Source organism: Penicillium cinerascens, assembly GCF_028974065.1.
Source record: "Penicillium cinerascens strain IBT 15544 chromosome Unknown contig_1_segment0_segment0, whole genome shotgun sequence".
In the NCBI taxonomy this organism is placed as follows: domain Eukaryota; kingdom Fungi; phylum Ascomycota; class Eurotiomycetes; order Eurotiales; family Aspergillaceae; genus Penicillium; species Penicillium cinerascens.
In genome coordinates this window covers 2,778,319-2,804,257 of record NW_026695287.1, presented here as the reverse complement: position 1 = coordinate 2,804,257, position 25,939 = coordinate 2,778,319, and the positions used below count along the sequence as shown (strand labels likewise).

The window sequence follows — 25,939 nt, the reverse complement described above, 5'->3', positions numbered from 1 at the left end:
TTACTTCTCATATATACACCGCGCAAACAAAAGGTCTATTGACTCTGTGCAGGCAATGGCACCAAAGATTCAAAGAAAATAGAAGGATAGGGAAAAAGAAGACGAAAAATTGGAGAAATATACGGGACAAGGAATGAAGTAAAAGAAGGGGAAGAAAGGAGTGGAATGCTCACTGTGAAGAGCATCCCTCGCCAATAGTGCAAACGATGGGAAGATCAGCAACGCTGTTACCGATCCAAAGCTTGACACCTTCGCCGTTGACTGGCGCCTTCCAGTCCTGGACCTCTACATCCCAAACACTCAGGTCCTTGCGAGTAACAGTGAGAGTGAGAGTCTCGCTTTGCCCAGGTGCCAACTCCTTGGTCTTCTCAAACTGACGTAGCTGAAGTTGCGGGGTGTCAAGGCCCAAGCTAGACGGCAGCTCAACGTAAAGTTGCGCAACAGCCTTACCCCGCCGAGATCCAGTATTCTTCACCTCAATGTTGACGGAGAACGAGACGTCAAATAACGCCGGGTTTCCGCCCTGGCCGCCGCCAGCGCGCGCTCGGGGCTTGGGTGTTGTGGAGTAGCCATCGGGGTAGGGGTAGTCACCGGACGCGGTAATGGACTCCGGATTGTCCAGGTAAGGGTAGAGGTAGCGCCAGATGCGGGTGAACTTTGTGGATGACCAGGCGACCTCGGAAGCGGCAGGGATTGCATCGTTGTATACAGGGGTGGGTCCATTGGGAGGTGCTGCGGGAGGATAGGCGCTATCGAGAGCAGTCACCTGGGTCAAAGTTGGGCTGGAGATGTTGAAAGTAGTATATGACAGTCCGTGGCCAAAGGGATACCGCGGGGCGATGTTGGCCTTCATGAAGTAGCGGTAGTCCACGTACAATCCCTCGGTGAAAGTATCCTGGATTTGGCCAAATGGCTGGTTGATAAGGCCTACGCTAGCGGGATAGTCTGATTCACTGCGTGGGATCGTGTAAGGCATGTGGCCACTGGGACTATAGTCACCGAAAAGAACATCAGTAAGTGAGTCGCCCGCTTCTTGGCCGGGGAGGTGTGCCACAAGCACAGCCTTGACGGACTCGAGATTAATCCATTCCTCCATGATCACGGGACCAACAGTGTGGTAAACAACAACCACATTTGAGAATTTCTCTGCAGCGGCCTTGACGAGGTTGTCGCCATTGTGCCAGGCGTATAGACCAGCCACGGTGCGGTCTCCAGGGTTGCCTTCGACGGTAATGTAGTTCTCACCAGAGTCCGCGTTGATGAAAACAACAGCGATATCATTGGCGCCGGCAGTCACATCAGAGGGGAACGAGTCCGTAATGTAGAACTGAGCATTCTTAGTTATGTTCGCGATGGCTTCTTGGGGAGTGATGAGATAAGGAAGTCTCGAGGTTCCACTGCCCCATCCCATAGTCAGAACTCCCTTGTCGCATCCTTGATCAGAGCATGAGTTCAGGCCATCAGGGTTAGCACCTGCATCTGTGCCGAAGATCTTGAGGGAGTCATTGCGTCGAAGTGGAAGGATATCATCCTCGTTCTTCAGCAGGGTAATCGCCTCACGGGCGACAGCTCGCGCGGTGACGTTGTGGTTAGCCTGAACGTTAACAAACTGGTTGACAATACCACTGGGAGAAAATAAAGCACCGGGGTAGAGAGGGCCAGTCTTATCCAGGGTATTGGTCGAGAAGTTGGGCAGAGGGTGGTCTTTATCCTGGCCCATTTTGTACCACGCCGCCACAATTCGAGTAACCTGCACAACTAATTAGCATAATGTTAAGATTGGGTTGTGTCTCCTGCATACCATGTCATTAAGTCGGCCTACCGGAACACTGCCGTTCAGAACAGAACGAGACAGCTCGGAGGCCCAGTAGCTGTCTCCAAACAGAGGAACAGCACCGTCACCGGGCATAGCCATATCGAGACCAGCAAGCGCGGATGCCACACCGGCGTACTGGCCCAGCCAATCCGACATAACGAATCCCTGGAAGCCAAGCTCGTCCTTGAGAATTCCGTTAATGAGCTTGCTGTTCTGGCTTGCAGCAGAGCTATTGATCTAGAAGACGTTAACCACATGCATTTCAGTCATGGAGTCAATTGTCTCTCACAGAATTGTAGGCAGTCATCAAAGAGCCGACACCGGCACGGACACCCTCAGCAAAAGGCCACAAGTAGAGCTCATGCAGGGTACGGTCGTCGATATTCGACGAATAGCCCTTGGTAAGGACGGTGCTCATGCGATACATTTCCTGCTCATAGCCGATAAAGTGCTTAATGGTGGCAATTGTACCAGTGCTTTGCATGCCCTTGATCGTATACGCGGCTCCAAAGGCTTGCAGCGTGGGATCCGTTCCAAAGCCCTCCCAACCGCGACCTCCTCGAGGCTTTCGTCCAAGTGGACAAACCACGGGGCCTAGCTGTACATTGACGCCCTTACCTCGGGATTCCTCGCCCAGGGCTCGTCCCCGTGCATACATGAGATTCTTGTTGAACGTCGCTCCGACCGTGATACCGGCCGGAAATGCGGTATTATGGTCCGAATTCCGGATACCCAAGGGGGAATCTTGTAAACAGAGATTCGGGATGCCGAACCGCAGCGCACTGCCAGTTTGGCCGACACAGGGGCCCATGTAGAAACCCGTCCCGGTGGTCAGGTTGACCTTCTCTGCTAGTGTCATATTGCCAACTACCTGCTGCGCCTTTTCATAGGCCGCGGTCCAGTCAGACTCCCACCCGCTATGGGGTGTGGGATAGAACGGAGGGGAGTTATAGCCTTCTGCCGCGTCGCGTCGATTCAGTTCGACGGTATCAGGATCAGCATCTGGCATAGGAGACACTAGGACTGCCTGTGCGACAAGTGGCACGAGGGCCAAACGCGTCCAGGGAGCCATAGTCGGAATGGGGTTCAAGAGTCGGGTCACAGCAGATCAGATGCAAACATGCACTCGGCCTGTACTACTCGCGCAAGGAACGAGGTCTGTACCAAGTCGTTCATTTAAATGTCAATACCCCGAGACTTACCCCGAGACTTGGGCTTCAACTTCTAGAAAGGAAGAGGGGCATGACCGTCCACGTGCCATGCCAGGATGCCAGCGATCCCTGCTGCTGGAATGGATCGTCCATCAGGAGGTAAGCTCGCTTGCATAACCGAGCGGGTGTTTCACTGCCATAGGTGGAATTCGTTCTTGTATTTTTGGCCGCCAAGCAGGCGTTCCTGACTCTTCACGGCTACAATGTACGACGATCTCCGCTCCCGGAATATCATTCCCTTAAACAGCGGGCCCGTCAGGGGCTTCCATGCAGCACCGCACGGAAAATAAGAATAGCGTCGACGGGTCTATGGTTGACATCCGGCAGACGACCGAGGTATACCCGATCCCTACTCCATGTAGCACGAAAGCCTTTATGATCACGATCGACCAGCCCACGCATGTGACCTGTCGCGTGGAAATGTCGATTATCTTCGATTGCTCTGTTTTTACATGGGCTATTTGTGTACATTTTAGATCTTAGTGTATCGCAGGTAGGGCTTGACCTCGCGGACCTCGCCAAACTTCTTCTTCGCATCCGCGGTGGTGACCGAGGGGGCACGATCACATCGTCGCCGGCCTGCCAGTCGATCGGGGTGGTGACACCCTTCTTGTCGCCAGTCTGCAGAGAGTCGATGACGCGCAGCACCTCGGCAGAGTTGCGACCGGTCGACGCGGGGTACATCATGGTCAGACGGATCTTCTTGCTCGGGTCGATGACGAAGACGGAGCGGATGGTGAATGCGATGCCCTTCTTGTCAATGTTGTCTAGGTCCTGCTGGTCGACCATGTCGTACAGAAAGGCGACCCTACGGTCGGCATCGGCAATTATGGGGAACTGCAGGTCGGTCGAGGAGACTTCGTTGATGTCCTTGATCCATTCGTCGTGAGAGCCGAGGTCATTGGCGCTCTAGAAGAGAAGGTTGGGTCAGTTGGGGGCCAATCGCCTGGTGTGGGGACAACCGACCAGACCAATCATCTTGACACCGCGCTTCTCAAACTCGCCCTTCATCTTCGCAAAGGCACCCAGCTCGGTGGTGCAAACGGGAGTGAAATCGGCCGGGTGAGAGAAGAGGACGGTCCAGCTGTCGCCGATGAACTGGTGGAAGTCGATCTCGCCCTTGGTGGTCAGAGCCTTGAAGTTGGGAGCTATCGGGGGTGTTTAGCATGAGGTTCACGTGTATTCTAACTGCAGCCATACCGGTCGAGCCCAGACGCAGGCGTGGCTGCTCCTGGGCGGGCGCCGCAAAGAAACGGCGGAAAGCAGGCTGAGCCAGAGGCAGCTGGGCATTGAGACTGGCCCAGGGGGCAGCCTTCGGGGCAGCTCGAAAAGCACGGAAAGCCATCTTCGGGGCGATGATGGAAGCCATTGTAGATGTAAGTTGGATACTTTGCCCGTACAATCGCCCAACAGCTAAAGCGCCGTTACATCATTGCATTTCTCAACAATCACGCAATGGATCTAACCGGATCGGGCAATAAGTTCTGAGTGTTATCTTTTGTGGGTATTTATCGTGCACAGACTATCGCTTCGCATAGATCATTGCTTTTTATGCAAGGCTGTGACGAATCTGCACCAAGGACGGGAGTATGGGATGTCAAGTGGTTTCTGCATCGATCGTTGATCGCCGCTTGGTGAGAGTCATGTGACACGTTACCATTTCTGTAACCGGGGATCTCAGCAAATCTGGGACATACTGTCTTAACTTCGACAGATCCAAGGTTTGGGGTCTTGAAGTTGATTGAGTCTGGTGCTATTTTTGTTTAGTCAAACCTAAGAAGCCTGTGGCGGCTAATCACGCAGGGTCTCAGTTAGCGCAACTGCATGGCGTCCCGCTATTCGCGGCAAGCCGAATGCGTCGATAGATCGCATCATGTCCTAGTTTTGGTTTTTTTTTCTTCTTTGTGCTCGCATCAAAGGGACTGAAAACTGCCAGTGGTTCACGCAGTCTGTATGTGTTAGGAATAGAAACGCTGTCAGTTTCATCACTCTACCTCCCTAATAATAGAAAGTCGGGGACCAAGTCATAGAAAGTCGGGGGCCCAGTGGTAGAAGTGTACTTCCACAAAGTAAAAATACGCTTGGCATATGTAACTTCAGGTTACCACCAAGCCCCGAACTCGTGCCGCTCTCCGAATCACTCATTGGACCCTGCTCTAGATGGATTCGCTGGTTACTCTACTTGGCACAGCTGCTTTCGAGTATTAAATCGGTCAAATTGGCCGTCATCGCAACTTACCACGGGAGTTCCCCTTGAATCATATCCTTAAAAAGTTCGACACCCATTGCCATGGCCGAGCCCAGTGAAACCTGATTAGCTTTATGTATATTGAGATGTTGTGGATCTTCAGGACCCACAAATCCCCGACTCGCCTTGAGGATCTTCAGGGTTAGCTAGACCCCCGCCGATTCCCGAACTCGACGTTCACTACGACAAAGTAGTCGTGAACCCTCTTCACTTCGCCCCAAGTCCGGGCTTCTCTCTCTCATCACAGTTGGACCTGTGATTGTCACTCGCTTCTCTTCTGCTCATCGAGAAGACGGCACCCGCCGACATGGCTCGCTACTCTCATTACTTACTGGCACTGTTGTTCGCATTCGTTGTAACACTGTTTTGGTTATCATGGGGCCTGAAATCTTCCGTCCCGACATTGGGACTCACTTTCGATTCAGCATCGTGTGTCCTTAACGACAATGCCATCACGGCAAACCTTTCATTTCAACCTTTCATCTCCCCCGACGACATTGACGAAGCCTTCGCGGGCTCCGCAGCATATCGACTCCCCGCGATTAAAAGCAAAGAACAGCTGGAGTCAACTATATTCCCCACAAAGCTATGGCAAAAATCCGGCAATCACGGAATCGACGATGCGCGCCGTAACGACGCCAAGTCATGGCAGATTCAAACACCCGGCCTCCGACACGAAATCCTCACTGACGGCAGCGGAGACCAATACATGCGCGAACAATACGCCGACTACCCCGAACTCCTCAATCTATACCTCTCCCTACAAGTCCCAATCCTCAAAGCCGATTTCCTCCGTCAATTAATCCTCTTCAACGACGGTGGAATCTGGAGCGATCTCGACGTGACATGCCACGCACCGATCGACACCTGGATCCCAGAGCAATACCGAAACAAAACAAATCTCGTGGTCGGGCTTGAGTTCGACGGCTCCCAGTTTGCCAGCTGGACCGTCATGGCTAAGCCCAGGACCAGCCACGTTGCCAGTGTTCTTCGATATATCGTTTCCCAGCTCGAGAAGTCTGCAGTCGACTATAACACGACTATTTCCGGCCTCACGATGCAGACCATCAGCGATGTGGTGGACGTTACCGGGCCCCAGGCGATGACCAGGGGTATCATTCAGAGCCTGGAGAGGGAAACGGGTCTTCCGGTTGGCCGGCCTAACATTTCGAACCTTCATGAGCCTGTCTTGTTGCAGGATGTGCTCGTACTACCTAATGCGGCTTTTGCCGCTATGCAGGGTGGCTGGCCGACGGATAGAGGCCCGTATCTTGTCGAACATCACTACGCTGGTTCGTGGAAAAATGACAAGGGCGGCGAGGAGAAGGCAGAAGAAAAGGCTGAGGAGAAGGCCGAGGAGAAGGAGGAGGAGTTGGCATAGACTGAGAACGATTCAGCGCACTTTGTATAATTTCATGACGACGGCGTTGGTGATCATGTACTTTGGCGATGTATGGATATTTAGACATGTGTGGCCTTTTGATAATTCGTTCGTTCAATTTACGTTCAATCGTGCTACACTTACCTACTCACATTCCACTCTCTTTACTGCTAACCTGCACAATTCCTGGTGGTTATCAATTACCCCAGTTCGTGCCATCTTATATACCAGCAAAGCATATCGAGTACTGATCTCTGCTAGATTGTACCTGCTTAAGAGTGTTAACAGGATGCGCCGCACCGGAGTGATATTGAACAGGGGACCCTTTCAGACTTTGTTAACCAGGCTTAGAACCTTAAAATGTGATCCATTGTCCAGCAGTTTGCTCTAGCGCCCCGCGATCCCGGCATTCGCGTCGCCAATTGAAGACAGTTTTCTGTTTCGGACAGCCTACTGTCGGGGACGACTCGAAATCTGATCTTCAAATGTTCAAAGACGCCTCCGAGGTCACTGATAAATGCACCGATATAGATTGCAAAATTCATCAAACGCTATGGTTGTACCAGCAAAGCCGAAATCAAATCCGAGACTCCTCCAATCAATGCGTGTACTGTAGCCCAAACCATTTGTCCATCAAGAGTCCAGCGCCAATTCCGCCATTAAGTAGCCAATCACTTTTGAAACACGTCACCCAGACCGCTGTGCAACCGTAACCCCAAAATTAACCAACGGCAACGCATCCTCACAATGCCTCTCAAACTCCCTAATCAACACCTCAACCTTCACTTTGGCCTCCTGATCATTTCTCGCCTGTCCATTAACAACCATAGACGGTGGAACCATTGCACGCATAACATTAGCGACCCATTTCGAAGCTGTTTCATGAAGATGCTCTTTCCCCACAGTGGTGTACGTCTCACGACGCACGTTCTGGAACCGCGCTGCGGAGATTTCATCGTAAACGCGCTGGGGCGCAAACGGCCACAGACCGAGTGTGAGCATTGCGTCGATGGTCGTGTTGCGCATTTTTGTGATTACCGGGTTTTCAGGGATTTTGTTCGTGCAGAATGTTGTGTGGTCGACTTCTTCCCATTGGATCCAGCCCTCGGGTTCTAGGGAGGTAAGTATAAGGGAATGCGGGAGAATGAAGGGAGTAATTTACTTAGAAGGTCTCGTGCATTATTCAGTACTGAAGCGTAGTCGCCTTGTCGTAGGCCCGCCGTCAATAGCCGGATGTGGACTAAGTCGTAGCGGCCTTGGTGCTCTGGCGCGTAAGGCTTCAAGGCATCTTGGACACTTAATGGGATCTTTTGCCCCGTCGCTTGCGTTATTGTGTTCTCCGGTGGGAATTGAGCGTCCGAGACGTCGAAACCGTGAAAATATATCGAGGATGCATTGGGCAGCCGATTAGCGAGATCTGCAAGCCAGACTCTGAGTCTCGTATCAGTATATTCATACTTTGATTAACAGCACAGGCCTTTCCGAAGGCCTGCTTGAGTTGGGGCCGCGCCCGGGTGGATCGATAATGATACGTACCCGGTACCAGTGCCGATGTCCGCAACGGCAGTGATTTTCGCTTTAGGAATAGAGGGATGAATCAATTCACCACCGGAGACGGCAACCAAAAAACGATGTTGCTTATTGAGACTAGAGAGAAAAGGTTAGCCTTCTGGAAGCAGAGATGGCAAAAGTGGGCAAAAGTGGGCACGGCTGCAATTGGATCCCGGAGTGTCGGGTCGCCTGCAGGTCCCATAGCAGTGGAACAATGCGACTGGGATTTGGCATTTGACGGGATTTGACCCGAGTCGGAGCCACCGGCTGACTCTCGGAAACTGCGATAACGTTCAAGGAAAGACCTCGTGAGAGGTGGTGCTTATGTGCGGGGGATCGTGGGATGCGAACGTGGGATCGCCATGACGATGTCAGCATGGGAGTTGAACATACCGTTCGGTCTCGGCCTCGTCCCGTCCGAGAAGATAGATATTCTCGTCACAGTGGCTACTCATGGTTGCAGGGACAGGTGAAGTTCGAGAGTCGCGGGAGAAGGAAGGGATAGAGCTCGGAACCAGAAAACGGGATTTGCTCCGGGATGAGCTTGGGACACATCATTTTATACTTTCCTACGAATAGAGCATTTATTTCCGACGCCAGTGCAGTCTAGGAAGGAGTATGGACGTGTGGGCATATGGTCTTCCCTTATGCCATTTCCCTATGGAGCTGGAACTGTTCCCCGAACGTCCTCAACAGTGGGGGTCCCAAGAAGGAAGGTCAAGACCCCTCTTTCCCGAGGGCCAATTCTGCCGATATGACCAGTCTGATCTCTATCACGGCACCTACGTAGGGGCGACACAAGGACAAATGATAAAGGCGAGCTAGTGCCAGAATAACCGAGGGGAGTAAGCTGGGGCTGGAAGCTTCCCTCGGCTCACCGGCAGCAACGTCAACTCAAGATGAAACCACAATCCTTGGACACGCAGAGCCAAGCCTGGAAAAGAACAAACAAAAGTACGCCGATCCTCCCGATGGGTTCCAACGAATGAAAATGATCTCCATGCGGGGAATCGGGACAGTGGACAACTCAGACAATGACGGCCGCGGTGGGGAATAGGGGGCGAATCCGCTTCGGAGACTTTTGTCAATTTGCGTGAACTAGCTCACCGTCCTGGGCTACTATTCTTTGGGGATCGGCGACTGGTGAATAACCCAAATATCAGCATTTGATGTTGGTTTACCACTACGGAGTACCATACGCAGGATAGTTGCGAGCTCCCCGGTTCGGTAACACCCTCGTCAGATACAGCTCTACATGTTACCCATGTACAGCATGGCGCAAAGAAGCTTCATATGAAGACAAATGGGGCCCGGTACAGCAGACAACAGTTTCTGAGATGGATCATATGCAAAAGGTACCTAGCTATGCATGATAGAAAAGTATAATTTACACAACGAGAGGCACAAGAAAGAGCAACGAAATCCCAATGCCTCCAGACACCAACACTTCACGTCTTATCCACCAGGTTCGCAAATACAAATCGGAAGATTTCTCGACTCTTGTACAGATTCTCGACTCGCATCCGCTCGTTGTCCAGGTGTGCATTGTCGCTGGCCTGGCCACATGGCAAATTAGCTGCGGGTGCTGAAAACTCCTTTTCCAAGAACCGGATCGTCGGAATGGACCCGCCCTCACGGATGAAAATAGGTTTGACAGCCGAAGCTGACGATGACTTTGTTCCGGCCATGGGTCGGGCACTATCGAGCTGCAGGTCGGATTTTACCCGGACCGGTAGCGCGGCCGGTTCGTCAGATGTACCGGCTTTGGTGAGGGTTGAAGATGTTGGGATGGGAGCCGTTGACGGTGTGGATCGATTGCGCGTGCCCGCTTTCCCGGCCGAGGAGGTGGTTGTGGAGGAAATGACCCGATCGACGTGCGATGCGAGACTATCACTTGAGTCCTTGCGCAGAAGCCCTTGACCAGGTGCAGCCGGTTTCGATGCCGCGGGAGCACGACCCTTGGTGTCTGAAGGAAGGGCTGGGTACTGGTGCTTGGAGGTCTCCTGGTCCGGCGTCCATGCGGCCGTGATCGCTTGTGAGAGGGTTGCGAAAATTTGATTATCGGGATCTCCAAGCCACGCATCTGACTTGCCAGTTATTTCCACGGTCAGATCATTCTGTGACTCGAGCAGGTCAAATTGCTCTTGCGCGTACGCTGTCAGGTTTGCCGCAATCTCGTCTGCCTGCTGATCAGGCACAATACGGATGGAGAGGCTCGCCTTGGCTCGCCGCGCAATAGTCGTGGCTCCGCTCTTTCCTGGGACCTCCATCGAGTGGATGGTCAATGAAGGCTCGCGCCATCGGTACATCAAAGATTTGATCAGGGCCTGGCTATCGGAAATCTCTGGGTGATGGGGCAGTAGAACGTCGGCAATAGCCTCGAACCGTTTCTGTTCCGCATCTGAGAGAGGGCGAACGGCGTCATGGAAGCCCGGTAGGTTGATACGGCCCTTGCGTCCGACCATGGTCGACAAAAGCAGCGAAAGATCTTTGACCGGTTCGTCCAGTAACGCACTACCGTCGATACCGCTGTGTAGGTCGGGATAATCACTCGTCACGACCAAGTTGGCATGTACCACTCCACGGAGTCCGTACGTCAAACAAGGATTATAGTCATCGAGCCAGTAACTGTTGGCCAGCAGGATCCAGTCTACTGGACCGATCTCATCCTTGTACTCTCGCACCGTCTCATGGAATCCCTGAGATCCAGATTCTTCCTCGCCCTCAATCAAAAACACAACATTGCAGCGCAAGGACTTCGTGCGGGCAAGATCCGCGGCGGCATACAGTGAAGCTAGTATCGGACCTTTGTTATCGGAAACACCACGGCCGTAGAGGAACCCATTGATCGAAGTGAGTTGGTACGGATCGGACTTCCACTTGAGCTGGTTGGTATCAGCACCGACGACGTCGTAGTGGCCATAAAAGAGAATCGTCTTCTCAACCTCGTCGGGCGATGTAGCGTTGAATCTAGCATATACTATAGGGTTGGTATCCTGCCCCGTGGGCAAGAGTTTTGTCTTTGCACCAAGATAGTTGCAGTGCCGGCGCAGGAAAGCAGCTCCCTGATTGCATTCTCCAGAGAACTTGGGGCTTGCAGAGATAGTTTTGAATGAGACAAATTTAGCAAGGCTGTTGACCATTTCATCTGTCGGGATAGATTAGCGGATATCTTCGAATTCCGACGGGAAGGAAATACCATTGCTGATAGGGGGCAACTCGTCCTGTGTGAGGAAGAACTCTGTTAGGTCCCAGATTCCAACGGTATTGTCATTGCCACCGGTAGCGTATATGTGCCGATCCTTGGATCGGCCTGCGGCAGAGGCGAGCATGGTGCCCTCGTGTGCAACCCAACCGCCGACCTCTTCGAATCGTGAATTAAATTTCTGGGCGTGTTAGCAGAAATATCTATAATTTGCAATTTGAAGGCTTAGCGATACCTTTACTGTTCCCGTCGAGTCTCCACAGATCGCAACGCCTCCAATGACATCGACTGCCCAGAGGTCACCAGTGTGTCGAGCAATCCGTTTGACCAGCTGGTGGGAGTCAAGATTCCAAATGTTGAGAGCGCCGCCCGCGAGGCCACAGTAGAGCAACGAGCCTTCTACGGCAATGGAGAGCACCGAGTCTCCATTCTGAAGCTTAGCGATTTGAGTCGGAACAGCCCCGGGCTTTTGACCGAGGCGCCAAACCTTTACAACGCCGTCGCCCGCACCCGTCAGCAGGGCCTCTTCTGACGGTGCCGACTCGATCAGCCCCTTCACGAGCAACATGGAATAGACATAGCCATGGTGAGCGAACAGCTTATGATGATCGCGTTTGAAAGTCAAGATGCGGCCGCCTTCCGAGACTGACTGGGAGCCATCTGATGAACCCGGAGCACGGGATCCATCGGGGCCCTTGGAATCAAAGAAACGATGTGTTCGTCTGGACAGGTGGGCGGAGGAAGCCTGGTTGAAGGCAGAGCCCTCCTCGGACAGATCACACCACTGCCGGAGTTAGCAACCTATCAAGTGGGAATCGATAAATTTCTGTACCTGAATGCTGGTGTTTTGGGCACCGCAGTAAATTGTTTGGTTCATGGTGGAATACACCACCGTGAAAATATCACCCACATCATGGTGTGAGTAGATGGAGTAGAGGCGCTCAAATGTTCTTGTCGACCAGACCTACGAAGGATATCAACTCAAGTCCACTGTTCTCTGAAAGTAACACTTACATTAATCACAGAGTCACCGCCGCTGGAAAACAGCAAGTTGCCGTCATCGGACAGATAGAGTCCTAGGACACTCTCCTTGTGAGCATGAACGGATAAGACAAGATCGTATGTCTCGAGAGACCACGCCTATGTAGTCAAATTAGCGATATATTCAAATAAATCAAAAATTTCAGGCATTCTGAACATACGACAATGTCGCCTCCTTGCAGGCCGGCGAAGACGCACTCTTCGTCAATGACCAACGCCAGGACCGAGCGACTGGCTACGACACGGTGTCCGATCCCGCAGTCACTTTGAGGAAGGGAGCTGCCAGCATTACCAGCTGTTTGGACTATCGGTCCAACATCGGATCCCCATGTTTTAGTCTGGTCTTCGGCATCGGAGGTGTTTCCTGAATCCGCTGTGTCCATTGTGGGGACAGCGTCAGCCAACGACAGTCTTTCCTCGATGTGCAATTGCAGGAGAATATGATTTGCCCGTGCTAGATGAATGGATCCAGTCTCGTATGAATTGGTTCAATTGCACTCCATTCTCTGGGGGACACAGATCCGGAGATGTTGAAGAGCCCAAGTCAAGGTGGACCGAATGAATCATCTCGGGAGAAGTGGCGGTGCGGGAACAAAAAAACACAACACTGCATTGCACCATCGATAAAGTATTTGACTCACCACCTCTAGCATGCCTTTTATAATTCCAGCAACAGGCGGGTCTAGTGGATCAGCAGTTAGCTGATGTTTTCAGGGGCCATGTGTGATCGTGATCTGCCATTACGGTGCACCCAAAGATCGCGTACGGTCGCATGCCTGTTATCCCCATCCTATCGCCATCGCTGCAGCAGAATGAGGATCGGATCGCCCACCAATGAAGTCTGTCTCACCTGGGCTCCCACAGCAGTCGAGCTAATGGAGGTCGTGACGGATGGCTACTGAGGACTGCCATCGTGGTTCGGATTGAATCCGGTATATCGACGGAGTTAAAAAGAAGATCCCAGCTCGAAGAGCACACGAGTCTAGCCTACGCCCAACTTTGAAATAAGTCCACCGACGGTGATCAGCAGGCAAGATAAGACAGATGACCTTGCACCTGCCCCTGATTTCATTCATGCTTAGCTCCGACCTGCAGGTGCCCATTCTACGCCAAGCGGAGGACTGGCTCAACTTTGGGTTTCTCGAGTGGTACGAACGGATCGCGGCATTCGTCGTCATCGCCCCGGTTGGAACTTAAATAGCTTCCACTCGGAGCCCGTGGAAATAGACCTAATCATGTAGCACGAACCCAGCACAAGCTGAAAGGAGCACCGCCACAGCCACCGTGGCGTATTCACCAGCCACAGTGGCGGTGACAGAGTGGGCCAATCACAACCCGTGGGTCACCGCTTCTTTATCTATTTATCGAAGTAGAAATGGATCACGATTTATGATTTAGCGTAAAAGTCCGGCCTTCTCGCTGGTGCAATCACAGAGCGACAGCAAACCTCTTCTCCACAGGATCCTGCGCGCCCAACAACTGTGTGATGAGTGATGTGAGCTTCCAATCGAGTAGCCGCCGAGAATTGATTCGCTTCTGCCTTCGCATCACTTTCACCCAACTGGCCCCATTTGCCCTATAACTCCTGCAGCCACCGTTCGCTGCTCTGCCCAACCAGCTGCACCCTTCTGCACGCTGATGCCATGCCATCGCTCTGATCCCAGCCTCCTTCTTTTCCCCATCACTTTTCGTGGAAGAAAAAGCTTCCGATCGGACTTTGCCGCTGATCACTGCTACGGGTGGTGAAAATAGAAGCCTGATTAATCATCTTGGGCAGTTTTTGCAGCGGGCTGATGTGCCGGAGCCCGTAATTTTCTTTCCTGTCTTTATTATATTATACTTGGCGTTCTATTTCCATTATTTATACCTTGCCTGTCACGAACCCCGGGTAAATCGCCAGGGCTCTACACCGCTCCTCGTGGCGTTGATCCTCAACTCTCTCCTGAATGATCTTCGAACTCTCTCCGACCACCATCTGCCATGGCGCCGCTCGGCCAGACGATCGCCGTGATTGATAAGTCCGGCAAGGTTGTCAGCACGGTAAGCTGGCCCCAATACAAATACCCAGTTACCCCGCAACTGCTTCTAACGGTTCTACAGAGCAAACAACTATTCGGTGTCTTCAGTCAGGCCAAAGCTGCCTACAAGGAACGCAAGTCGCAGTTTGACACCGAGCGAAATGCCAAACTTGCGGAGGAGCAGGCCCTCCAGGCACTTGCTCATTACAAGATCGACGACTCAAAGTCAGTAGGCTCACGACGAAGTCGCCGCACCAAGTCGCAATACCATGCCAGTCGCAGTGCTCATCGCGGCCGTTCCTCCTCTCACTATGAGCAGGACTTGCAATCTGCTTCTGGCCGAGAGTCCCAGTATGAGGCTCCGGCGGGGATTCCCCGCCGGCATACTCACCACGATATCACTGTCCGAGAACCCGAAGCTCGCCAGATGACTTCTCGGTCCAAATCAGATGCCCACATCGACATGGACCTTGCGTATGGAGAAGCTCACCCCGCTGCTTTATCGAAATACAGTCCTCCTGACCCTGACGACCAAAAACAGCTCGATGGGCTGGTGAATCGTGCACAGTGGCTTCTGGAAGAAGCCCACTGCGTCCAACACAGCGCAACGGCCACCATTTCCCATCTTCAGAAGAACCCCGATGCAATGGCCGCCGTCGCTCTTACGCTAGCGGAGATCAGCAACCTTGCCAGCAAAATGGCACCAGCCGCGCTATCCGCGCTGAAATCTGCAGCCCCCGCAGTTTTCGCCCTCCTATCAAGCCCGCAGTTCCTTATCGCTGCTGGTGTCGGCCTCGGAGTTACAGTCGTCATGTTCGGGGGATACAAGATCATCAAGAAGATCCAGGCTGCTGGCTCCGGTGGTGAGAAGCAAGAACAATTAAATGGCATGGACGACATGATGGAGCTCAACGTGGAAAGACTGAGTCACGTTGAGATGTGGCGACGTGGTGTCGCCGATATTGAAGCCCACAGCGTGGGAACCTCGGTGGATGGCGAGTTCATCACACCCACGGCAGCAGCGATGTCGGGCATCGATGTCACGACCGCTCGCATGCAGCGGGATCCTCGCTTCAAATTCGAAGACGACGGATCTGTTGCATCATCTCGTCGCTCCAGTCGCTCACGTACTTCCCGTACCCACACTCGTGCCCGTTCGACCGGGCAATCCAAGATAGACTACGAGGCCACATCCAGGGCTCCTTCTGGATTCTTCTCCAGGACTTCGAAGGCACCACCGAGATCTTCCAGCCGGGTGCATAGCAAAGCTTCGAGCACGGCACCCTCCAAGTCTGGCAGCTATGTCTCCGAAAAAGAGAAAAGACCCAAGGAGAAGAAGAAGAAAGGCCCGAGTCGCCTACGACTTATGTTTACCGCTTAACGACTACGATCCAACCCACCGACAGACTCGTATACTCCAAATTATTCCAAGCTGCATCGCCATTCTCCTAATGAGAAATATGTGGCCCGATGTCCCTCATCAAGTCAGCCTTGTACATTTCCACAAACACATTCCCCTGGACATACTAGACTGAGCACTCATGATAACGACTCTAACCTTCTCATATGACTTCTCGTTGTTTCTGTTCCTTTGCTCTGCTATGGGCCCGTTCTGCATACTCTTGTTTCTTTACAGCGTCGTTTGCATCACTTTTACATTGTTAATAACTATCGGCGTACGGTGAAGACCGCATTGTCTTTGAAATAGTAAAATAAATTAAATACTCGAACCACTTCATTGCCGTCTTAACTCGAATTCTTTGACGGTGTCACGTAAACCGCCCACTACTCGCAAGAACCATTATGTTTCACGAAGCCAACCAACACCCTTGGCACTAACAGCATCAATCCTAGCTGTCTCGCGTATAACAGTCCGATACTCACGGAATTTCCTCGCCGGAACCCTTGCCGCAAAAATCTCATCCAACTCCTCCAATGACCTCCCCTTCATCTCCGGCATATTGAAATAAAAGAACCCCACACAAAGTACATTTGAAGCAAACCAAATATACCCATACCTGGCACCCCAATTCAAATGCTCGGGATTAATAAAATACGGCGTACAAAAATTCACCAACCACGCCAACAGATACCCCAACGACGTCGCCGTGCCCACCGTCCAAGCCCGTAGCCTCGAACTGACCAACTCCGTTGCAACGGGGTAGCTCGCCGCGCCGACACACCCGTTATAGAAGAACATAAACAGCGCAGTAAAGGCCACGAGTGTCTGGCCTGTGGGTAGCGAAGCGGGGCTCACGGTGGCAGCGATGGCGCTGGCGAGTTGGCACAGACCGCAGGCTATAGCGCCTAGAATGAGAATTGATCGACGGCCGAGAAGCTCGCGGATGGCGTACATGCCGACGTTGACGCCCAGGAAACCGAAGCAGGTGTTCATTATGGAGAACTCGAAGGCTTTTGTGATCCCGGCTACGGTGAAGAAGTATGTTTGATAGCCGATTAGGAACCAGACACCGGAGGCGGTTTGGCAGCCTATCATGCAGTAGCAGAGAATTGTACGGCGGAGGTCAACACCTGGAAAGTGTTAATGGTTGTGATGCGCAGGTTGTTGGGACTTACCTCGGAACATGTCGAGTGCAGAGACGCTGCCTTGTTCACGCTTTTCTTCTTGGACTCCCTTTACCATCTCTGCCCATTCTATCTCTAGTAGTGTTGGGACTACGGTCGTATTTCCCGCCTTTCCGTTCTCGTCGCTTTCACTGTCGCTAGAAGGTGCAAGCAAAGTAGCATAGCTACTCCCACGAAGCTGCTCCAATGCCTTCCTGGCATCCCGCTCCTTTCCACGATGAAGCAACCACCTCGGACTTTCGGGAACAAAGAAAAGCGCAGCAAATAGTAACACGGGCACAATATACAGACAAGCCAGCGGAATGCGATACGATAACTTATCAAGGCGGTCCTTGGTTTTGTTATCGACCACAGCCCCCATCACACTCCCGATATTCACCCAATATGCGAACAAGGCGACCATCACGCCGCGCATATGTCCAGGTGATACTTCTGCAGTGTATATATTGGAAAATGTTACCAGGAACCCGTTTGCAAATCCAAGAAGAAGACGACCTAGGTATAGAACGCCTGGTGTTGTGGTTCCGATTTGGATTCCGACTGCGATGGCGTTGACGATGCAGGCGAGCCACAATGCGTGGCGTCGGCCTAGGTATGTCGAGAAAATACCGGCTACGAGTGATGAGACGAACGAGCCCAGGGTTAGAAGGGATGTTATCAGCTGTTGGACTGTGCTCTAAAGTAGGGAAGTGGTTAGCTCGTATATTTATCTATGTGTTGTTCAAAGGTAGCCTTGGAGCATTGGAGAAAACTCACGTCGATCCCATACCCCGTGTCACTAGAGGCATCGGGATATCCAAATACTTTCAGAAAACCAGGCATGGCCTGCAATGATCCCACGGCTGCGAGATCAAAGCCGTACTGCATGTTTGCCATGGAAACGAGACAGCAAAGGAGAAGGCATTTTCGATTTTGCCATAGAGTCGTCGTCGACAAGCTATGTTCTACCATGGTGAACTAGTATCGGAAAATAGTACACATGTTTGCAATGAGAGAAAAGAAAAACCGCTCCACTTTATTGCAATGGACAGCGGCCCCATTTAGCCATGGCGGCTCCAGAAGAAATTGCCCGTGCTAAGGACTGGCGAGGGGGAATTTCCATAGTCATACCTGACTCCGGGGATTCGGCTGAGGGGTCTTTTTGCGGAGTCGATGACCCAACTTGGCCTTTATCCACAAAGAAAGCAATGATCTGTTGCGGTTTCTATGAAGCTAGGTGTTGGTTCGCCCACAAACCCCGCAAATACTCCCCAAACTATGGAGAATCTGGGGCTGCCAGCCCCACAGATCTGGTCTAATTATCAATCCAGATTAGCATTATGGACAAAAGAGAGCTATCTGCCGTATTTTAGAATTCCTGGAATGATCTTAGTTTATGAATGATGCTTCTGTTCTTTCCAAAGCTGTATCGCGCCACCTGTATGAGTCCAGCAAACATAACAAGCCGAGATATTAGGTATCCTAACTGGATTAGTATATATAACCGGACGCAACTAGACTACTTGTCTTTTTTTTAATAAGCACAGTATGTGGGGCTGTCTTGTTGGTACTGTAGACCGCGGAAAGATGATGTTCTCGCCCGCATTTATCCCATGTCTTCTTCCCCTTCATCTGCCAGTGAATGCATAGTGACATACCCCGCCGAGGCTTAAGGTGCATTCTCATTCTTAGCCCACAGGTGGGGCTAGAGCACGGTATGTCACCACGGAAATAAGCCATAGTGTGAGGTCTTCGATTGGACTTTTTGCAATATATTCAGGCGGGGACCAGCGGGGTTGGTGCTCCCACGCCGATCCTTATTTTGTTAACGGTTCCAACCCTCCTTAACCCTTCAAAGCTCCAAGGCACCTTCTCACGCCAGGCATACGGCTGTCAATATGATTGCTGCAAAGGCCGAAGAGCTCTTCGCTCTTCTCCAGAGCCAACGAATTCTCTACCATTCGGGATGGAACAAACTCAATATTACCGCGATAGCACCACTTGTGTTGATAGTCTTAGGGTTGCTATTCATGGTAGACTATGGCTATATGATCTATCTACATTTTCAGATGGTAATCAGGTTGAATAGCTCCACGGCTCAAAAATCGAGCTAATACTCTGCAGCCGCCTGGACCGTTCCCTTTACCACTAATCGGAAACACTCACCTCCTCCCGGACAACAAACCATGGATATATTTTGAACTACTCTCAAAAGAATACAAGTCACCAATAATAACATTCTGGACTGGCAGACGCCCAACAATCTGGATCTGCGACGCTTGGACAGCCAATGAGCTCCTCGATAAACGAGCAGCAATCTATGCTTCCCGTCCCCGAATGGTCGTATTCAGCGAATTGGGCGCCGGGCAATCCAATCTAGTCAACATGTACTATGGAGACAGATGGCGCCTCCATAGAAAATTGACACACATGGGGGTTGGCTTGCAGCAAGTGCGCAACTACCGTGGTTTCCAGAACGACGAAAGTAAAGTGGTTGCGTTTGACCTTCTGCATGAACCCAAGGAATACGTGAAGCATTTTGAGCGGTATGCGACAAGTGTTGTTTCGATTATTGGGTTTGGGAGACGGGTTGCTACGTTTACGGATCCTATTATTACGGAAGTCATTGCGGTTATGCAGCGTGCGGCGGAGTTGAATGTGCCAGGGAAGACTTTCCCTATGCTGATGGAGTCGTTTCCTTGTGAGTGATGAATCTGGATTCTCGGTAGATATATTGATGTGTGCATTTCACTGACTGAGAGACAGTCCTCGCCAAGTTTCCAAACTGGATGGCACCCTGGAAACAAGGTCTGGGAAAAGGACAAGGACGCGGTAGACCATTCTTCTACGCCTTAGCCGAAGAAGCAGTGAACAACCCCAACTTGGAAAATTGCTACGCAAGGAAGATATTCGAAGAAGCACCCAAACACAATCTCTCCCGCCAGGAAATATCCTCACTCTCAGGCAACCTCTTCGGCGCAGGAAGCGACACCTCAAGCTCAACGCTAGTAACCTTCGTGCTCGCCTGTTGCGCCTTCCCCGAAACACTAACAAAAGCATGGGAAGAACTCGACCGGGTAGTGGGGCCACACCGGAGTCCAACGTTCCAGGACGAAGCGGATCTGCCGTACGTGAAAGCATTCGTGAAGGAAGTGCTACGGTGGCGATCGGTAGCCATCATTGGAGGGCAGCCACACGCGCCGATCAAGGACGATCATTATAAGGTAGAAGGCTAAGCAAGACTCCGTGCTGCTGGAAGCGGCCCAGCACACGAATTGGCACTGATAGGACTCATCTAGGGATGGCTGATCCCGCGCAACACCTGGGTCCAGGGAAACGTGTGGGCCATACATCACCACGAGCGAGAATTCCCCGATCCGGACCGCTTTAATCCGGATAGATATGTCAAGGATAGTCCGGATCAAAGGCCGTTTCCCGGCGAGAAGGGCTATATGACCTTTGGCTGGGGGCGGAGAGTGTGTAGTGGGCAGGGGTTGGCTGAGCAGGGGACGTTCATCACCATCGCGAGGCTAATATGGGGGTTTCGGATTGAGAAGGCTTTGGATGATCAGGGTTGTGAGAAGCCCGTGGATATCTTTGATTATACGTAAGTACTCCCCCATCAGGATTTTTATCAGATCGCATCAAGTGGACTGATCGCCGGCTTTGCCGCGTCTGCCGTCTAGTAATGGCCTGAATATGAGACCCAATCCTTTCGACTGCCGGATCACTCCGCGCAATACAGAGATCCGTGCTGCTATCGAACGGGAAGGTCGACAAGCGTTGCAGGATTTGTCTCGGTATGATGGTGAAACTCAATATCGCATGAGTACATATTACGCAGCGGAGAAACTCTGATGCATAGTTACATCGCTCTGGTGGGCACATGGCGCGGGAATTTAGGTAAACATGGCGCTGACATCACATGGATTTTTCATTTGACGCTCAACACAGACGGTTGCCACCTGGCAATAGTCTATGTACTTCGAAAAGGCAAGCAAAGGGGGGCTAAGAACCGGCTGTGCGACAGGATCGCGGGTGGAGATAAACGTGTGTGGAGTCCGCAATGCGGAACGGTCTGCGCAGAACCAGATGGCACGACGACTCCTGTTCGAGACCCTGCATGAAGACGTCAGAAATGAAACATCAGGTTGAAGGCTTTGCTGCGGTTGCCGCTTGCTATCGTGACCAACGCCGGGAACTAATTGGTGGCAAACTTGAAGTAGAATTGCTCAGCAGGGCGTCTTGTTTATTCCCTGCCAGGAATGCAGGGAATAGGCCAGTGCTTTCGTAACGGGTGAATCCGTTGGGGGTGTTCGGGGACGGGCGCAGTTGCTAGCGTGTCCCAGGAGTCGGCAAATAGAGACCAGCAAAACAGCCGGACGGGCTCACTCGGTTCCCCAAAGGAAATGTTAGAAATGGCTGTGGAGCCCGAGCCCGGATGCCCCTACTTGCCGAGCGGCGAACTCCTTGGGGCTGCGAGTGCACGCCACAAAATCTGTAATTTAGGGAAATGACTTGGGTTTGCCTGCTCATTGACGGCTATGGAAGATAACTGAGCATAGGAGCTGCTCTAATCGTGTGAATTGCTGCTTATCAAAAGCAGAAACTTATTCTCTTCCATTGGTTTTCATGCCGCCCCGCAAGGAGCGTCCAGTCGATCACTGTATGACGAGTCTGCATAATACAATCGGGCCGAGCATCTCATTCCTTGCCCCAATCTATGGAGAGCTGGAAGGAATGAGAGGGTCAAGCTTGCGGGGCCGATCAACTGTACTCCACCTCAAGGGGGGATGATTGTCGCTAGAGATAACTGGAGAGGTCTCTTCCTCGCCGAACCGTAGCGTGTGGCACGGGTGGGACGGCAAACCTTGGGGCAAGTAAGCTCGGAGTAATTTTCTGAAATAGCTACCGCGTGCTGGTCTTTGGGTCTCGTCGCGCGAGATTCTTTCCTCTTTATTCTTTCCTTCCCAGTCACCCACTGTTGCCCACGATGGACGTAAAACAGGCGAATGTCCCTCTGGACATTATTGTAGTTGGGTATGTGCTCTTTCGGCCATTGGAGATAAAAACCTTGGTTTCTAACGCTGAACAGAGCCGGTATGTTCATATTGAATTGCTAAACTTGGCATTGGTCGAAATGGGACTCCCATTGACATTCGCTAGGCATTGGCGGTATGGCCGCGGCCTTGACACTGGGGATGCGAGGTCACCGTGTAACGGTCCTTGAAGCCGCCCCAAAAGTATGCTCCATGATTTTGACCCAGGATCATGGATCTTGCTAATATTCATCGGTATAGATCGCAGAGGTCGGAGCTGGAATCCAAGTCTCTCCCAATATGTTAAGACTATTTGAGCGTTAGTCAATCACCTGTGTCCCTGCGCTGAGAGGCCATGTCGAGTCCTTACTAACCAGCAACCAGGATGGGGTGTCTCGGACTCAATCCACGCCCAAGATGTGGCCTTGGAGCATATCTATGTTCGACGATGGGAAGATGGCAGGCTCCTGACATCAGTGCCGGTGAACAAGACATTCGGCCAACAGGTTGTCATTCATCGCGCAGACCTGCACCAAGCCTTGATCGACAGGGCGCTGGCTCTTGATAATGTTCATCTCCGCGAGAATTCCGTCGTTACAGATGTCACATTCAACCCTGCGTCTGTAAAATTAGCCAACGGCACTGTACTGCATGGCGACGTGGTTATTGGCGCCGATGGCATCAAATCCACGATCCGAGGCCAACTGCTGGAGGACTCGTCAATCAAGGCCATCGCAACTGGTGACGCAGCGTACCGAATTATGCTCCCTCGCAGCGTCATGGAGACAGATCCCGACCTGAAGGAGCTCATCGATGAACCACAGGCGACTCGCTGGCTGGGTCCTTCGCGCCACATTGTTGCATACCCCGTGCGGAACCACGACTTGTACAACGTTGTTTTGCTGCACCCAGACAGCCAAGAAGTTGAGGAGTCTTGGACGACTAAGGGCTCGAAGCAAGCCATGGTGGATAATTATACTGGCTGGGACCCGAAGATCAGGAAGATCATTGATCTCGTGGAGGACGACGAGGTCCTCGAGTGGAAGTTGTGCCTGCACCGCCCACTAAAGACTTGGACTCGGGAATCAGTAGCTCTGATCGGTGACGCGTGTCATCCGATGCTGTATGTTGATCTCGTTTTTTCTGCCCCCACCTTGTGCGACACTAACACACTCCAGCCCATATGTTGCCCAAGGAGCAGCACAGGCAGTCGAAGACGCCGCGGCGCTGGGTGTCCTGCTATCGATGATCTCGTCACGGCATGAAATCCCACACGCACTCAAGGTCTATGAGCAGTCTCGAAAGCCGCGCGCAGAGACAGTGCAGCAGTCCGGGTCCGAGAACCGCATCACATTGCACTTGCCTGACGGGCCGGAGCAACTCGCGCGAGATGCACAGTTCCTGGAATCGGCAAGTGGTTCGAACCCGGATAAATGGTCTGATCGTGAGACGCAGCAGTTCTTATGGGGCTGGGATGCTGAGAAGATGGCGTTGGAGGCTTGGAACAGTATGTCTCCCCGTCACCATTGGTGGTGTTCAAGGCTAATTCGCATCGTGTCTCAAGATTTCGTGGAGGATACCGAGGTGAAAGCCAATCTTTAACATTCCTCACATAGAAAGCATCATAAACAGCGTGTTGTTTTATAAAGCTTGATAGATTGAGCATTCTGCCGGATACACCTTCTGGAGTCAGATTCAACATCGAAAATGTGTACCGATTACAAGACTCTACAAATACCATAGAAATCGTGACATTCCCATAATTCCGATTTTTTTCTATTTCATTATACAATCATTCCAATTTGGGAGACCACTCCAATATACATCGAGTGGTAAACGTCGAAAGCCAGTGATGCTCAACATATGGCTTTCAACCATCGATTTTTTAGATGAAGACAATTTACATCTTCTCACCAGCGGCGGCCTTCATCTGGCCGTACTTCTTGAGACGGATGGCAGAAACGTTGATGAAGCCGGTGGTCTCGGCAGGGGAGAAGTCACCGATCTCATCCATGCTGGATTCGGTCATGTCGTACAGCTTCTCGGTCTCGGAGGAGCGGCCGAGGATGGAGACGTTGCCCTTGTAGGCACGGCAGCGGACCTGGCCGTTGACGGACTTCTGGGAAGCGGTGATGGAGGACTCCAGGAACTCGCGCTCGGGGGAGAAGTACATGCCGTTGTACAGGAGCTTGGAGTAGTTGAAGGTGACGAACTGGTCACGCAGGGCGCGGACCTCACGGTCCATCACAAGACCCTCAATGTCGATGTGAGCAGCGCGCAGGCAGGTAAGACCGGGGGTCTCATAGCAGCCACGAGACTTGATACCGATGAAGCGGTTCTCAACGATATCGACACGGCCAACACCGTGGCGGCGGGCAATGGCGTTGGCTGTCAAGAAGACGTCAACGGAGTCAGTGACGGTCTTCTTCTGGCCCTTCTCGGCGAACTCGAGCTTGACAGGGACACCCTTCTCGAAGGTGACGGTGAAGTCCTCAGGCTGGTCAGGGGCAGTCAGAGGGTCCACGGTGAGCTTCCACATGTCGGTGGGGGGAGTGGTGTCGGGGTCCTCCAGAATACCGGCCTCGTAGGAGCAGTGGGCCAGGTTCTCGTCCATGCTCCAGGGCTTGGACTTGGTGGAGGTGACGGGGATGCCCTTCTCGGCGGCGTACTTGAGAAGGTCGTTACGGCCAACGAAGCGCTCGTAGAAGACAGGGTCGCGCCACGGGGCAATGACCTTGATGTTAGGCTGGAGGGCGTAGAAGGCAAGCTCAAAGCGAACCTGGTCGTTACCCTTTCCAGTGCAGCCGTGGGAGACAGCGAAGCAGCCCTCGCGCTAAGAATGAATCCGAGAATTAACAGCGGTTCGGTGACCGCGGAAGAGAGCCAGTTGGACATACCTTGGCAACGTCAATCTGGGCGCGGGCGATCACGGGGCGGGCCAGAGAGGTACCGAGCAGGTACACGTTCTCGTAAACGGCATTGCAAGCAATGGCGGGGAAGCAGAGCTCCTCAATGAACTCACGGCGGATGTCGATAATCTCGCACTTCAGGGCACCGATGGCGAGGGCTTTCTCGCGGGCAGCCTCGAAGTCCTCTAAGGAAGAGGTTAGTCTCGCATTGCGCGGTTGTCGGCGTAGACTTCAACTATACCTTCCTGGCCAACATCGGCCACTAGTAAAAGGTTAGCACGGGGTTCCTGGTAGAGCTTCTTTGTGCGATGCGAGCGACTTACTGAAGCAGACGACCTCATAGCCCTCCTCGATAAGGTACTTGACTGGTCCCGTTGTCAGCGATCGCCATTGAGTGGAATCAGATGTCGGGATATATCATACGGATACAGCTGGTGTCGAGGCCACCAGAGTAGGCGAGGCAAACCTGTTGGGAAGTTGTCAGTCGCGTCGGAAGGCAATGCGGGCAATCAGAAGTGTAGATTGTGGGGTGAAGTGGCGGTCAAGTGCTAGGTAGGAGGATTGCGATGGCAATGGCAATGGGCAGGAATTGAGGTCACGTACTTTTCCTTTGGACATTGTGATTGTGATTGTATGATAGATGGAAACAGAGGAGGGAAACAATGAGTTAAAAAAGGTCGGGAGATTGAGTCAACCAGATTGAGTCATCGAAAAAAGCGGTGCCCACTCACCGCCGACACCGGCGATCCCTGATAAGGTCGATCTTTACCACAATCACCCAGCTTGGTATACGAGTCGACTCGTATGCAGTTATACGGGGGGATGCGCCCTGCATATTTGTCACTCTCCACGGACTGGAGGTGTGCAGCTATGTAGCAGATAGACAGTTGGACGTGGTCCAATTGAAACGCACCGGTGCAGTTGTTGAGCCCGGATACTTGTCTCAATATCCATG

At 52.3% G+C, this 25,939-nt stretch overlaps 10 protein-coding genes across 10 annotated transcripts; 4 read left to right on the top strand and 6 right to left on the bottom strand.

Annotated features, from left to right (window-relative positions):
• Positions 1-169: 169 nt before the first annotated feature.
• N7498_002601 (beta-glucosidase) lies at positions 170-2,888 on the bottom strand (the record flags this gene model as incomplete). The annotated part of the gene is made up of 3 exons (XM_058449663.1): positions 170-1,750; positions 1,802-2,053; positions 2,106-2,888. 3 exons carry the CDS (start codon positions 2,886-2,888, stop codon positions 170-172), a joined length of 2,616 nt encoding a protein of 871 aa, XP_058312007.1.
• Positions 2,889-3,282: 394 nt separating this feature from the next.
• On the bottom strand, positions 3,283-4,396 carry N7498_002600 (peroxiredoxin; the record flags this gene model as incomplete). The annotated part of the gene is made up of 3 exons (XM_058449662.1): positions 3,283-3,936; positions 3,994-4,175; positions 4,228-4,396. 3 exons carry the CDS (start codon positions 4,394-4,396, stop codon positions 3,283-3,285), a joined length of 1,005 nt encoding a protein of 334 aa, XP_058312006.1.
• Positions 4,397-5,582: 1,186 nt separating this feature from the next.
• N7498_002599 (uncharacterized protein) lies at positions 5,583-6,656 on the top strand (the record flags this gene model as incomplete). The annotated part of the gene is made up of 1 exon (XM_058449661.1): positions 5,583-6,656. The coding sequence occupies one exon, from the start codon at positions 5,583-5,585 to the stop codon at positions 6,654-6,656; it is 1,074 nt and encodes a 357-aa protein (XP_058312005.1).
• Positions 6,657-7,343: 687 nt separating this feature from the next.
• Positions 7,344-8,662, bottom strand: N7498_002598 (putative LaeA-like methyltransferase; the record flags this gene model as incomplete). The annotated part of the gene is made up of 4 exons (XM_058449660.1): positions 7,344-7,768; positions 7,819-8,087; positions 8,193-8,303; positions 8,601-8,662. 4 exons carry the CDS (start codon positions 8,660-8,662, stop codon positions 7,344-7,346), a joined length of 867 nt encoding a protein of 288 aa, XP_058312004.1.
• A 993-nt stretch (positions 8,663-9,655) lies between these two features.
• N7498_002597 (glutamine amidotransferase subunit DUG2) lies at positions 9,656-12,836 on the bottom strand (the record flags this gene model as incomplete). Its single annotated transcript, XM_058449659.1, has 6 exons — positions 9,656-11,355; positions 11,407-11,593; positions 11,648-12,196; positions 12,245-12,376; positions 12,427-12,552; positions 12,615-12,836. 6 exons carry the CDS (start codon positions 12,834-12,836, stop codon positions 9,656-9,658), a joined length of 2,916 nt encoding a protein of 971 aa, XP_058312003.1.
• A 1,597-nt stretch (positions 12,837-14,433) lies between these two features.
• On the top strand, positions 14,434-15,852 carry N7498_002596 (uncharacterized protein; the record flags this gene model as incomplete). Its single annotated transcript, XM_058449658.1, has 2 exons — positions 14,434-14,493; positions 14,554-15,852. 2 exons carry the CDS (start codon positions 14,434-14,436, stop codon positions 15,850-15,852), a joined length of 1,359 nt encoding a protein of 452 aa, XP_058312002.1.
• Positions 15,853-16,272: 420 nt separating this feature from the next.
• On the bottom strand, positions 16,273-17,924 carry N7498_002595 (uncharacterized protein; the record flags this gene model as incomplete). Its single annotated transcript, XM_058449657.1, has 3 exons — positions 16,273-17,003; positions 17,049-17,733; positions 17,814-17,924. 3 exons carry the CDS (start codon positions 17,922-17,924, stop codon positions 16,273-16,275), a joined length of 1,527 nt encoding a protein of 508 aa, XP_058312001.1.
• A 1,542-nt stretch (positions 17,925-19,466) lies between these two features.
• N7498_002594 (cytochrome P450) lies at positions 19,467-20,894 on the top strand (the record flags this gene model as incomplete). The annotated part of the gene is made up of 4 exons (XM_058449656.1): positions 19,467-19,737; positions 19,803-20,260; positions 20,336-20,643; positions 20,723-20,894. The coding sequence occupies 4 exons, from the start codon at positions 19,467-19,469 to the stop codon at positions 20,892-20,894; spliced, it is 1,209 nt and encodes a 402-aa protein (XP_058312000.1).
• A 1,135-nt stretch (positions 20,895-22,029) lies between these two features.
• On the top strand, positions 22,030-23,677 carry N7498_002593 (putative salicylate hydroxylase; the record flags this gene model as incomplete). The annotated part of the gene is made up of 7 exons (XM_058449655.1): positions 22,030-22,076; positions 22,132-22,136; positions 22,203-22,279; positions 22,337-22,394; positions 22,460-23,198; positions 23,254-23,582; positions 23,640-23,677. 7 exons carry the CDS (start codon positions 22,030-22,032, stop codon positions 23,675-23,677), a joined length of 1,293 nt encoding a protein of 430 aa, XP_058311999.1.
• Positions 23,678-23,975: 298 nt separating this feature from the next.
• Positions 23,976-25,602, bottom strand: N7498_002592 (argininosuccinate synthase; the record flags this gene model as incomplete). Its single annotated transcript, XM_058449654.1, has 6 exons — positions 23,976-24,908; positions 24,973-25,169; positions 25,226-25,246; positions 25,308-25,349; positions 25,408-25,450; positions 25,588-25,602. The coding sequence occupies 6 exons, from the start codon at positions 25,600-25,602 to the stop codon at positions 23,976-23,978; spliced, it is 1,251 nt and encodes a 416-aa protein (XP_058311998.1).
• Positions 25,603-25,939: the final 337 nt, after the last annotated feature.